General features: G+C 45.1%; 1 protein-coding gene across 1 annotated transcript in view; it reads left to right on the plus strand.

Moving 5' to 3' along the window:
- The first annotated feature begins 526 nt into the window (after positions 1 to 526).
- SLC17A6 (solute carrier family 17 member 6) overlaps positions 527 to 14956 on the plus strand; it is an 80849-nt gene continuing 66419 nt past the window's right edge. Inside the window, exons 1-3 of the mRNA XM_054971893.1 lie at positions 527 to 612; positions 3469 to 3724; positions 5276 to 5394. Coding sequence (XP_054827868.1) covers positions 527 to 612; positions 3469 to 3724; positions 5276 to 5394 — 461 coding nt within the window. The remainder of the gene's footprint in view (positions 613 to 3468; positions 3725 to 5275; positions 5395 to 14956) is intronic.

Below are 14956 nucleotides of genomic sequence, written 5' to 3' on the forward strand. Positions count from 1 at the left end.
GGCGGGCAGTGGGGAGATTTGTACGCATCCTGTTTTTAAATCTACTGTTGTGAAATCTACTGCATCTGACGGCTCCCTTCATATCCCAAGCGCAGGAAAATAGTTGGAACAAAACCAGGATTTTGTTTTATACATTGGACTTTCGTTCGGGATTGCTGTCTTGCTCAAGCTAGCTATGGCACATTTTGCTAGCGGACCTGGCACTCCTAAGAAGACGGTCTAGTTCCTATCCTATTAGGAAATCCGTGGGCTGCATGTAGACGTTGAATCGCCTCTTTCTGGCTCTCGCTCTTTCTCTCCCCCTCTCCCACAGTCACACACAGAAAGCCTCTCTCTGTGTGTGCCTCTGCCTCCCTCCCTCCCTCTCTGTCTCTCTCTAGCACACACTCTGATCTCTTTATCTGGATACACACCAATAGCCATTTTACAAGGAAAAGTTAGAGATGAAACCAATATGAGCCATCATCGCTGTTTGTAAGGGTGCTCGAGTTAACCAAGCCAAACGCCAGTTCAAACCTTTACAGAAATGGAGTCGGTAAAACAAAGGATTCTGACCCCGGGCAAGGAGGGGCTGAAAAATTTTGCTGGGAAATCGCTTGGTCAACTCTACAGGTAAGGAACCGATTCTCTTGGGCAAGAATGTTTTACTAGGAATAATGAGACGACTGGCCTCTTCTAATAAAAGGATGATTATATACATGCATACACACATGTATGTTTGCCTGAGTAGAAATTAAAATCTATTTATAAGTTTTCCTCGTGCTTTTAGGATATTGCTAACCAGGACTATAACTTAAATAAAATGGCACTAGTATAGTTCAGATGTTTAAAGAGTTAATATCCCTGTCTACACACATTTGTTTGGAAGTAGGAGCTATTGGTTTTAATGGAATTTGCTTAATCACAATTTTAACTATCGCATCTGTGCCGGTTGCTTTCTCCTTTAATTCAGTTCTGTATAGTTCAAATTTCATATCTAAGGCAACATACCTCCTTGAAAAAAAGAGACTTTATTTGGTTTAGTTTTAACGTTGCAATGTATTTATAGGAAATTTCCCAGCCCTTTCCCCTGCAAACATAGGTTTTTCTACTTGGAATACCCATTCTCCTGTGAAATCGTCATTCAGACGAAGAAAAACATGGAGATGCATAACTGAAAATCCAGTGACTTCTCTCTGGAACATACAAACGGTGGAGACCAAGAGAAAGATACTTACATTAACTGTGTCCTCCTGTACGTATCCTGAACGATATAAAAACCAAATCACAGCCTCAAAAAGCAGAAGTCGTTCATCGTCAAGAAACCCCTAAACGTGAATAGAAATTTGTAGACGATAGAATTGAAAAGGACTGCAATCTTTGCTCTGATTTAGACAAAATCCAAAACGAAAGTCGCTGGTAAAGCTAGTAATGGTATCTTAGAAGGCAATGCAAAAGTCAAAATTATGATTTCAATATAGTGTCTCAAAGCTTTTTTTAAATGCTCACGCAGACTGGCAGGTCCTTTTCACACCTGCATTGGAAGGTCACCTTTTAATGAAATCTATCAATGCGGCAATCCTTTGGAAGCCATGCTATACCGCTGAAAACATTATGGAATTCCGACCTTTTGCTAATATTTAGTAAACGAGGATGGTACTGACTGAGAACTCCAAAGGTATACACCGATATCTGTTTGAATGGAACTAGATTGGCTCTTTAAAAAAACCGCAAAAGCTACCTCCCCACGTATTTGCCATTAGGTCCACCCCACGCAACGCTGTTATAAGTTACCGAGAGACAACAAAAAATGTAAAAAAAAAAATGACTGGGTTTAAATCTTTTTTTAAAAAAGAACGTTGTATTAGGAAATGGTCTTAGGGAAAACAAATCCTCATTTTCCTCTCTTGGTATTAATTTGATACTAGATACTGCCTTTTTTTACTCTCCTACATTTCTTTATTTGGTCGATGTTCGAAATAAGACAGAGTGACTATTTAAGGGTTTCTCTGTATCACTAAAATAAGGCAACGGAATTTTACATGATTGTCTATTATCTCGAATATTGCATTATACGACCATGGAATAGGACTAGTTACGATGCAGATGCTATGTTGTTCTAGGCATAAACTCAATCCACTTTTTAAATGGACGTTCATAATTGATTTCATTGAGAAAATAATCTGCACCTGAACCTGGGAGTTAATCGCTTTCCTCCGCAACTGGGTCAGAGATTCCCATGCTGTAGAGAATGGTATTAAACGAACACCTGAAGATAGACCTGATCGTGAAAAGCATCTGATCCCGATCCTAAACATAAACCTGTCCTGTTTCTCCACTTAGTTAACGTCTCTGCAGAACGAGATGACTCGAGGTTTTTTTTGGGAGGGGGGGGGGTCCTAGCAATGAAAGCCCAAGTATAAAATCATATCATTAAGAAATGTTTCTCCCAAATTTCCGAGTCCTCCAAAGATTCCTAGAACAAACATCAGCGAAAGTTAAAGAAGGTACAGACCTGAAGGGCAAGCTGTCATTGTATAGATAAGAATCAAGTCCACGGCTTGAATGTAGTAAAGCAACTTTGGGGTACAATGCAAACCCATATAAGTTTTTCTTAATATTAATCGCAGAATACTATATTCTCTGTGTTTTTGTATAATACATTGAAGCCTTGATCTGAGCGCTCGTTTCAGCACGCAGAGAATGAAGCCCATTTAGTTTTAAAAGGATATCAGATAACACGCTATAGAAGGGATTAACTTGCAAAGTCACTGGTGTGTAGCTGAACTACAGGAGTGGATCTCTGGAAACGTGCGAGACAGCCATTTTGAGCTCTGGCATAGCAGCAGATACTGGCTCCTCTTTTCCAATCGATGTTCTTTCCCTCTCAATGTGTCTCACCGGGATGCATGGGCTTGCACGTCTCCCCCCTAGTGTTGGCCATGGATTATAAGACTGCTAAACCCTTCGCCCCAAACCCGTGTTCTTAGCTTCCAAGATCATTCTGTTCTCCTCTGAGTAGCCAACATGGCGTCTCTGCAGTGGTAGTTGGACGTGATGCAGGAGCATCTCTTATATGCCTTTAAACAGGTGCATGAGGAAAGTAAAGAACATTTGGCTGCTATCTCCTTGACTAACACACTTGTGAATTCCATGCAGATAACAATTTCTGTAAACGGTCAAGCCTTCTGCGCGATTAAGTCACACTGCACAGCCAGAAGCCCCATTTATTATCTCAGATGTGTGTGGAGGGAAATGAACTCTGTATATGCTCAGGAATCCACTGTCCTTCATTAACATCAGGAAGCCTTGACCTTGAAAATGCATTTCAAGGCTGAAACCTGATTCAAATCAAGCCACTAATTAAACATTTTCAAGGCAGAAAATATGCACTAAAATAAGGGGAAAAAATCAAAAGAAAATTGACATAAGTTCGTTGCCCCCATTTCTTGGAGTCATTTTACTGACTTGTCCCCTTTGGTTGGGCAGAGTCCTAGAGAAGAGGCAGAAGACTGGAGACAACATCGAGCTGACAGAAGATGGGAAACCTTTGGACGTGCCAGAGAAGAAAGGGCCGGTGTGCGATTGCACCTGCTTTGGGCTCCCGCGGAGATACATCATTGCCATCATGAGTGGACTAGGCTTCTGTATCTCGTTTGGAATCCGCTGCAACCTGGGAGTAGCCATCGTAGACATGGTCAATAATAGCACTATACACCGAGGAGGGAAAATCATCATCAAAGAGGTGAGAGACCCTAGGGAAATCCTCCTTCTTGCAGGACAGGCCAGTCCAACACCAATGTGACCTCCGTATGCCCTTCACATTGCCCAGCTTCCAGAAATCCATGGCCGATTTATTTCCTGAATGTTGGGAGTTTGGTTTCCACATCTGAAAGTAAATCAGAGTGAAAACTCACCTGGCCTATCCCCCAAACCCCTCCCGAGCTAAAGTTCTCTTCAAATCAGTGGGACTTTTACCCCGCCCTCAACTCATTTGCTGTACTGGGTGTTGTTCCCTTTATTTCAAGTGCACCCACCTATTCATAGCTGTGCCTAACAGGATCACAGGCGAGATGGATTTAGTCTGGTTATTCGAGGAACCCAAGAGACACACGTTAGGATCTAAGTGCACTCCCTCCTTTTTAAAAAAACCTTTAGTTCTGACCTAAGAGTCGTTGCGGGCACACACACACCCCTCCCCGCCCGCAGCTACTACGTGGCCAGGTCTGTACCCAGCTCTTCGCAAAACAGAGAGCGATGGGGGAGGCGAATATTTCCGCACTGTACATAGCTACGGTAAACAATAAATATATGTATTATTAATAATACAACTCCAAGTAGCAAAACACCGGGAAAGACAGACCAAGCACTTGCTGTTCGTGTGTGTTTGGAATTAACGGGACGCCATTTCTGTTGGACGTTTTATGCCGATTGCCGACTTTCAAAATCGGCTCCATTTTTTTAATTGAGAAAGGGTGTGGGTGGCGGTGAGAGCCAGACAGTGAGAGAATGTGGGTGGGTGCGTCACAGAGAGGGAGGAAGAGAGAAAAGCTTGAAGAAGTAGGTCACTGGGAAGCTGGGTAAACTCCCCGATTTGGAAACTGGGGGGGAAGTAAAGAAGAGCAGCTGGGTTTACATTGGTGCACATTGTTGCAATATGCAATATGGAATCTCAGACTGACGCTTAAAAAATACTGCTTTATTTATTGATAAAAAATTAACATATTTACATTTACCGTGGATGAAGATATGATATGAAATGGTGCACATTTTTTCCTTAAAAATCATTTAAGAAGGACTTAGACTAAAATGGAGAAGAAATTTGTCCCGAAGGAAACGACTGCCCTACGGAATCGTGTCCGGAAGCTATTGGAGGTTGGGCTGGGGTGGATCAAGTCTGAACTGCGGGTGACCAAAAAAAAAAAATGTCAGCCTCGTCGAGAGATTGCGTATGAACAACAGAATGAAGGCCCCTCCCGTTCGGATCCATTCATTATTTTTTAATCGAAATAACTATTAGGTAAACAGCCATTCAGAATACTCTAGTTGGCCACCGAGCCCTTAGCACCAACCATCTCCTTCCCCAACTTCGTTTGATTTCTGTTGCAGCCTGTCTATTTCTTTAAATTGGGGTGGAGGCGATATTGATTGGATTTAGCGGGATTTAGTGGCTGGCAGGTAATTTCTGGGTTCTAATTGAATGGCTTTTCACCAGGTCTTTACAAATGCTTTGATCAGCCCTGTTTACGATGCCACCTCCTTTCTCTTATTTCTCTTTGCTCGGCTCCTTTCGAAGAAAGCGAAGTTTAACTGGGATCCAGAGACCGTTGGCATGATCCATGGCTCCTTTTTCTGGGGCTATATAATCACGCAGATCCCTGGGGGATATATTGCCTCCCGATTGGCAGCTAACAGGTAAAAGCAACCTAATCTCTCTCGTATACGTGCGATGCAAGTCAGCAAGGAGGGGAAAGTGCCTGCTCTGTGTTTTGGGGCGGACAGAAAAAGCAGACATAACAAGAGCGGGAGTGGAGCCACAGGACTTGCTGAGCTTGGCTTGGGACTTCTTTCTTACCAAGACAGCTGGTTGCTGTCTCCACTTAGGGAGCGGAGCGGTACTTGCTGAGCAACTCTAGCCTCGGAGGGCGGGGAATGGGCAGATCACGCCCAGTCCCGGGGTTTTCCCGGCCAATAGACCCGAGGGTTGCGACCCTAGCTATCCTGACAGGGCAGGACGCCCCCTTGACTACAGTGCCACTTACTCCCTAGTAAACATGCGTGAGATCATAGGGCTCGAAAGCTTCCTACAACGCACATCCTATCTGCAGCAAATGGGAAAGCACCCTGCGACGCGCGTGGGAGGGCGGCTGAGTGCCAGCCCGCCGATCATGCTGCTTTGGCTTTACCAGCCAGTCTTTGCAGGTGGCGCCGCAGAATGTTTGGGTTACATTTGCGCAGACGAGCCTTCTCGCAGGCCAACAGAAGGCAACTCCGGCTGACACCTCCAGGCTAGCAGAATGAAGTCAATGGGCGTAGAATGCTGCAACGCCGTTTAGGAGTGCCTTGTTGGTATTTGACAGTTCAGTCCTAAACGAAACTGTCAATAGATCTAGAAGGGTGTGAAGTCCATATTTTCAAGGAAAGTGATTCTTAACATCCCGTTCTCAACCGGAGACTATGAACATGGGGTTCCTTTGAAAGCAGACTTGCTTTCGCCTCTTTTTCTCTTTTAAATGTTACAGAGAAACCCCTCTTCAAAATCCACCTGCGTCAGTCAAACCGTTCTGCTGCCCTGGGGTGACCGTTGTGCTGCCCAATGCTCCTAACTCCACCACCGCTGCAGATGTATTATTTATTACTATGGTTAATGTTTATATGATAGGTAGCCACTACGTCTTTAAGCAAACATTACCATCTCGCTGCTGCGCAATTATTTAGTCTTAATTACTCGGATAGTATTACGCTGATGTTCATAAATGAAGCCCGGATTAAAACATCAGCAGCGTCTGATTCGGGGACATTCATTTATTCGCTTGACAGTCGGGATGCTCTAGCTGGTCTGTTGGGCGCTCTGGTCCTATTGGCTGCATACAGGGGAGCCCCTACCCCCAACCCGGCTATTCCGGTAGGGTTTGCTTAAAAGGCTGATCCGATCATTGATTCGGAGTTGAGTACGTTATGATTAATTATTTTTCGCCGTTCTTAACAAAGAGACTATGTATCTCTGAGATTAAAAGTGGCTGTTAATGGATCCAAATAGACTGAATGAGCTGCCCTCTGTATGAGGCAAGAGGAAAGAAACAACGGTTTCCAAGAGGTTTGCACAATGGAAAGGAAGTGCAGATGGCGCAGGGTCTTAAAGGCTTCGTTTCTATGGTGCCTGGCAAGGAGGTTTCAGGCACCCAGGGGGTGATGCTACCTGTTAATTAGATCCTCGGAGCCTCCCGAGCGCAGGAGGCATTCAGAGCCCTGCTCAGGCGCGGGAAGGGGCTGGGGAGAGGTCCTGGCGCCGCAGCGCGGAGCGGGGCGCAGATGGGAGCTGGGAGCACTTCACAGGCTCCGGCGCGGCTGGAGGGTGGCGGTGCTCAAGAACAAAGTCGCCTCGCGCAGGCCCGCCGGCCCCTCGAGAGCCGCAGCTCCAATCGAGCGACTCCAGTCAGCAACCGGAGGCGTCCTCTTGTCAGCCGATTCGAGGGCGGCTCGCACTCCCCCGGAGCCTCCGTTTTCTTTCTTTTTATATGTTGCTATAACAACACTTCCCATCCAGCGTACGGTCTTTAATTCAGCAAGATCCATTGAAGATTCGCGAGGACACCCTCCACCTCCATTCAGATCTATTAAAGAAACCCGAATTCTGTCCTCATTTCCTTCGGGTCAGTCCAATCCGTGTCCTATAAATGGGAAGGGCTGTATCCCAAGTAGTGGAAAGAGACAGAAACTACACGCGGCGCTCACAAAGTGTGCCAGGAGCAAAAGGTAGAAGCCACCCGTCCTTATACATTGCGATTGTAATGGTTTCCAATAGTGCAATCTCCTTAACGCGAATTTCTCCTGTTGCACTTGACATCCAAGTTCGCTGCCAGACTCACGCATCATTTAAACTGGATCTCATATATTTTTAAAGGCAAACATGTAGTATGATCCTATGCATGTTTACCCTGAAGTAATGCCAATATATGGTGTACCCGTGCATAAGATTGTGTAATCAATGGGAATAATTTAGCTCCAGTAGTCTAGTCTTCTTATTTAATTGGTGCCAGGTCTTCAACCATGGAGGTACAAATTGACAGTTGTGGGGTGGGAGGGGGAATTACACTACCCTCTGGAATCGAAAAGGAGAGAGCGGCAAGGTGGAGAGAGAGAGAGGGCAGCTCTTCTCGAGTACTGAAAGTAAAAAAAATCACTCTGTAGTTGGTAACATAAAAGTGTCTCACCATGAGGCTTTGAGAAGAAAATACACTTTGACTATTCTCAACTGCAGCCTTCATTATGCAGCATAAATTGATCTGGTAGAGTATGACTCTTACACAGCAACAATACAGTTGCTTACAGATGCCCACCAGGTTTAAGATAAAGTCTGTGGTTTATCTACAGCTTCCTTCCATACTTAACCCCCGGGGGTGCATTCACCAGCCCTGTGTGCACACCACGCACGAAGACCCCGGCCGTCAGACCTTTATTATTCAATATGCTGGACCTGCTTAAACATTTATATGGCTCTGGCCTATGATAAAACCTGTTGCCCTCGTGTGGTTGGGAAGGGAACAATCACATTTCCTCTTGGAGCGGCACCCGTTCAAATGAATAGACTGAAGGTACTGTGATTATGTCTGGTGGGACCTGCCTACCCCCACTCTAAACAGCTGAGTCCAAGAGAGAAATATTATTTCTTTTTCTCCCCAAGGGATTTCCCCCCTCCTGCTTCATATAAGGGGACGACATTTTCCACTCCTTTGTATTGAATAAGAGTGTTGAATGGAAAGAGTATAAGAAGAGCCATTTTGGATCAGCCCAAAGACCCATAGAGTCCACAATCCTATTTCCTATGGTGACCAGCTAGATGGTTCAAGAAGGCCTACAAGCAGGCAGGGAGGCCAAGCCCCTCGTATACATCCTTCTCCAAGCAAATATCTTGCCTCTGAACGTGGAGTTTCCGTTTAGCTTAGCTATGATGATTAACAGCAATGGATGGCCCTTTCCTCCATATAAAATATCTTTTAAAAGCCATCTATACTAGTGACCATCGCTGTGCCCGGTGGAAATGACTTCTCTAATTATGCATCCCATAATAGGAATGAAAGAGAAATAGGAATGGAGCGAGATGTGTTCCAGGCTGAATAAGGAGCTGGAATGTGCGCGCTTGCTCTGCATTCTGCGCAGGTCTATAGGATCGAGAGAGAACAAGAGGCATAAACGGGGCACGGAGGAGCGAGGCAAATGAGGAGAAAGGGGGGGGGGGCAGCTGGATTCCAAACTCTGGAGGTTGCTTAACTGAACGGTGGATAGTAATCGGGGTCTAATTGCAGCCATTTTCCTACAATGACATCTCTTTACGCAACACAAAGGGCAAGAAAGCTCCCGTTAACACTCTTCAGGCTCCCACAGGAGAACCCTTTTCATGAGCCTATTCGATCTCGTCTTAAATAGAAAATCATGATTATGTTTTTCCTGAACCAAATTGGTATTTGCTGGATCTTTAAAGTGCCGACGATGTTGCCAGCCTTTTCGGTTGTGCCTTATGTCTATTAGAGAAACCTGCAATCTTGGGAAAAGGTGGTTGTTATTTTTCAACCAGCAGCAGGTGGACTCTATTGCAAATTACCCTGGGTGAACAATGTTTGGGAAGGGAGTGGTATTTCCATCCCCTGGCTCTAACCCCTCAATTCTTGTTAGTAGCAGTGCTATCCATCAACAAACCATTTCAGTTGATTGTCTGTCTTTTTAACAATTTAATCCATAACCTAATGGATTAGATTAGATGACAGAGTTCAATATTTTAAAAGAAGGTAAAGAGAGAAAATAATCTGAAATCCTCTTCTGAATCTAGACATTCTTATACATAAATCCAGAAAAGTTCCTATCTTGCCTGGCCCATATTGTCAACACTGGCTAGTTTTGCAACAGGGGGTAATTCCAGTTCAGACTCCAGCCATTCATCAGTGGCTAATTAACCAAACAATCACACCAATCTGGACATTAATGAGTTGCTGTTATGCATACAATACCAAAATGCTCTAACAAATTATATCTAGTGATTAGAATATATACAAGGGCAGTGAGGAAGAAAATGAAAAGATACCCATGTAGAGAGATGGTTGTATTTTTATGATTGTCACATAAAGCATCTAAACATCATAAGAGTAAGTAGTACAGTAATTGCAGGTGTGTGATTTTATATGCTGACCAGCACTTTACTTTTCAATATTGAATATATTTACACCTCACCATAAATGCATTGCCCTCAATAGCTCAGTGTGCATTGTTATGCATGCACACCGCTCTGTGTATCAGTTCCCCCTTTTATGTTAAGAGAAGGAGAGAGAAGAGTGACATGTGTGTGGGCATCTGGTTCTTCAACAGGGAAGTTATTATGAGTGACCCAGTACAGGAGCATGGAAGCAAATCACTGGACTGGGATATGTGACGTGAAGGTTCAAATGTCTTTCAAAATGTGTCATTTATTAGAGTCGCTTATGAGAGCTAGTTTGGTGTAGTGGTTAAGAGTGCGGGATTCTAATCTGGAGAGCCGTGTTTGATTCCCCACTCCACCACTTGAAGCCGGCTGGGTGACCTTGGGCTAGTCACGGCTCTCTGGAGCTCTCTCAGCCCCACCCACCTCACAGGGTGTTTGTTGGGGGGATAATAATAACATGCTTTGTAAACCACTCTGAGTGGGCATTAAGTTGTCCCGGTATATAAATCGAATGTTGTTATTGTTAAGGTTGGTTATGGGCAGAAAGTGTATATGCATGTGCCCTTATCACAGCAAGTTTTATATTCAAATGCAAAACTATGCTATGTCACAGGTCTTCCCTGCCTGCAGTACACATTTTCTAAATGGTAGTAGAAATGATCAAAAAACTATTGTCTGGTTAAAATTTACACATGCATGTGAGGATTATTATGCCATACATTTTGTAATTCTAACTATTACTCAACAGAGATGAACAAAAGTGCTAGATGAAAATGTATGGGGAAAGACTGTGGTTCTCTAATTTAGGTCATGGGATTTGTACAGATTGTTGGTCCTGCTACAGCTGGGTTCTGTGAGGAGCAGGTTGAGAAAAGAGTTACTATATGCAGGGTATTTAGGGTCGTTGTCCAGAATTTGGCTTCAACAGCATAAATGGGGCTTTCCCTGTGACCCTCCACCCTTCAGATGACTGCACTGGAGCTCCAGGGGAGGGCTAGTCTATGCACTGTAGGATGAAGACTTTTCAGAAGCCAATGAGAACTGGATAACTGACTGAAGCTAGGCAGAACATATCAGAAGCTGATGAGTTCTCCCAACTTTACGTAACAGGTTTCATCTTAGTATTTCCCTATATGTGGTTATAATACACTGAGGAACTGTGCAAAATTCCTCAGTGAATAAACCCATGGAATAAATCTATGTTTTTCAAAAAGTAAGATTTACAAGAAAAAACAACAGGGCTTACTTTCAGCTATACATGCTCAAAACTGGGGCATCATTTTGTAAAATGCTTAGATTACAGAAGTACATAAATATATTTAATACTCCTAGAATTTGAAGCTATCTTATGTTACACCAATGATCCCAACCTTAATCACCTTAAAGAAAAAAAGGTGATTAAGGTTGGGATCATTGGTGTAACATAAGTTGGTTTTTTAAAAGAGCATATAACCAAGCAAGTTGTTCAGGATGAGATTACTGAAACCTGGTTTTAATCCTGTTAGTACTATTTTTTTTAAAAAAAATTAAATCTCAACTTATTATCAGTGTGTAGGTACACAAGGTGACTTAGTTCCTACCAATAAGAAAGACCATGACATGGTTATTTCTGCCAATGATCCTTTTGTATTGCTCACAGCAAACAACATCTCCCTTGGTTGCATCTAAAAATGGAACAAGATTTCCTTTGCCTATAAATTCTGGAGACCTCTCCTCCCACAAAGACAGAGAAATCTGCAATTGGAAGAGAGCATTTGTGACATTATGATGAATTTGCTAAGAACAGAAAATAAGAACAAAAGGCTCCTCGATGTATAGTCACAAGGGTGTGATTTAGTACAGCCAGGTCCTTTCAGAAAAACTCTTAGTGCAAATTTAGTAGCATACAATCTACTTTCCATTGATTAAACTTTTCTAAATCTATAGTACAAGGCTTTCTATAGCTTTCTATAGTAGCAGTTTCCTACTTCACATGAAAGTAAATTCTTTTTTTCTCCTTTAAGCAAATATTTTGCAATTTATTCCTGTAGTTTGCATACATCATACTATATCATCATCTCCTGTTTTGGATAAATAACACTTGGAGTTCACTCCTCAAATGTTCAGCAATGGTCTAATGCAGAAATCCAAAGCAGGATGCAGGATACTGAATGTAATAATCTCTGGAGAAAGATGTGTTGCAGGAGCCAATAAAACAAGCCTAAAATAATTATATCAAGTCAATTTAATTTTCAGTGAGATTGAATGGAAATGTAACAATTTTTGTTTTACACTTACCTTGGACTTTTATTACAGCTCCTCCTTATAACACTTTAAACTTTTACCTTAAGAGGGCCCTGTTCACAACCAACACTCCTGTTTTGCCCCACTATTGGGAATCAGAGACAGAGACAGTAGCTTGGGTTATAAAATGGGCCGCTTTATTTAAATAAACAACAAGCAAAACTTCAACTATGGCAAGCGCCTAACTAGCAGTACAGGTCAGGCCCTGGGGTCGCTCCGTACCCCGCCATGACCTGTCTGGGTGAGACACCCGCTGCCCCGGGTGCGAGCCATCATCAAGTGGCTGGGACCCGGCCTGGCCAGGCGAAGTGGTTCACCCCTGCAAAGCTCCCCCACCCGGCCATACGGCAGCAGGGGGAGACTGGCTTGTACAGGGGTTTCCCACCCAGGGCGTCGAACCCCGCAACTGGGCCATACGGCAGCCAGCCACATCTGGCAGACCCCAATTTCCCACCAATGGGGAGGTGCCAAGGGTGCTCACTGGCCTGCTACAGATTGTTCCCTGACTAAAATCCTGCCACCACAGAGGCCAAGCCTCTGCTTAGGCCTCCGCGCCCCACAAATGGCTTAAGGCCAAGCGCAGCCCTTGCCGTAGGTCATTCAGGAAAATATTGTTACCTCTGCTAGAAAGGTGCACCCCATCCCCTCTGTAGAGGTCTGCAGACTCGGCCCAGATCTGCGGATGAGGTAAATAGATCCCTAGACCACCTGTCATTGTTTTAAAAAGGGCTCTATTGGTCATCCACCTCGCCCTCTCAATAGCACTGTGGTCCAATGCTTCCCACCACACCCGGCACGGGAGCATCGCCGACCAAAAGATCAAGACACCGGGCCATCTCTTCTGAATCTCCAGAAAGTCATCCCGTACCTGCCAAGAAAGAGCCACGCCCTTCATCAGACCTAAGTCGTTGCCACCCAAATGGACAACAAGGATGTGTGGGGGAGGGGAAATCTTTCCCTCAAACAACAATGGCAGCAAACCAGCCCAATGCAGGCCTCTTCTGCCTTGCCACTCCACCATGGCCTAACGGCTGAGTCCAAGCTGAGACCCCACCTGCGTCCTCTTCGCTTGATGCGCCGCCCAAAAGACCATGCTATAGCCACATATGAGGATGCGTATCCTCTCCCGCCATGCCACAGCACCTGAAGAAAAACAACGTCAACACGAATGGCCTCCGGTCAGAGGCCTCACATATGACTTATAAGAGGTGGAATGCCATCGCCCCACTCTCTGGATCTCGGCTCCCAAGTACCCCATTGCTGCGGCTGTAGAAGCCGCACCTATGCGAAAAGAGTGGGTCCCAAATTTTACCCCTTCGAGCCCCAACTTCAAGAGGGCCCTACCCGTGACAGTCCAAAACTGGTACTTTGTCAGCGGGGAACTGTTGTCATGGCAAAATAGTGCCCCCGGTGCTGTGCCACGAACCCTCAGGTATTTTCTCAAAGCCTTCACTGGGCACAAATCACTAATTGTACACTGGCCAATTGTCAAGTCTACCCCTTTCTGACGCTGGTCGGTCTTAGAACGCCTAATGCAAATAACCACATGATCCCCTTGTAACTTAACATCAGCCGCCGAAATAGCACAACCAGAGTCATCCTTAAGGGACTGGGGGATGAGCTCACTGACTCTAAGAGCTCCAAAAAATGCAATCAGGGAAGTGGCATGGAATAACAGCTCCTCAAAAGGAGAACTGCAGACCAAGGGCCACATGGCCCTCAAGCCCTGCAGGATACTGGGGGAAATAGGCTGCCTGACGTCCTTCGCAACGGCAGTCTCTCTGGACCAACCCTCCAACATCTTCCTTATGCGGAAGTTCCTGGTGGGATCTACAAAGCCGCGGGCCTTAGAGGCAAAACCCAAAGCTGCCAGCTGACTTCTAATGTATTTAACTCGGTGCCCCTTACCTTTCTGGGTGACACAAAAACGAGCTATGTGCTCAGCCGGGATTAGCCAAGTCTGAGGGAAACCCACCTCCTGCCTGAACCCCGCAAAATGCCTTACCGCCCTGTCGTAGGCTGTCCTGGTACTAGGGGCCAGAGCTAACTGGATAGCTCTGAAGGCCTCGGATTCCCAATCCTCCATAGCTCCGGAGGAACCTGGGTGGGCAGCAAATCCGCCTCTGGGGCAAGCTGTCGAAACTGGTCCATCTGCAGATGAGACAGGGTGTCTGCCACCTCATTATGAACCCCCGGTACATGCCTGGCTAAAAACAAAATATTAAGGTGCAGGCACCTCAAAGTAAAGGCTCGGACCAACTGCATTACCCTGGGAGATCTAGAAGAGAGGGAATTCATGACCTGCACCACTGCCAAATTATCACACCAAAAGTGCACTGAGTGGTTGGCCATTTCCTCTCCCCATAGGTAAAGAATTCAAGAAGGAAGAATTCAAGAAATGTTAGGTCAGTACACAGGCCAGCTTCCACCCAGTCAGCAGGCCATAGCGCAGCACACCAGTGCCCCCTAAAATAAATTCCCAAACCTACAGAGCCAGCAGCATCGGAGGATACCTGCAGGTCACCTTCCAGCAACAACTCCTGCCTCCAAAAAGAAACACCATTGAAACAGCTCAAAAACTGGCTCCAGACTTCCAGGTCCTGTTGCATCCCAGGAGAAATTCGCATCCTATGATGTGGGAACCGGAGCCTCCCCATCGCCTGACAGAGGTGCCTCAGAAAGGCTCTACCAGGCGCAACCACTTTGCACACAAAGTTAAGGAGGCCTACAACCTGCTGAAGCTCTAATAGGGAAACCTTTTTCTTACCTAAGAGGGTCAGT

Source organism: Eublepharis macularius, chromosome 2, assembly GCF_028583425.1.
Source record: "Eublepharis macularius isolate TG4126 chromosome 2, MPM_Emac_v1.0, whole genome shotgun sequence".
NCBI lineage: Eukaryota > Metazoa > Chordata > Lepidosauria > Squamata > Eublepharidae > Eublepharis > Eublepharis macularius.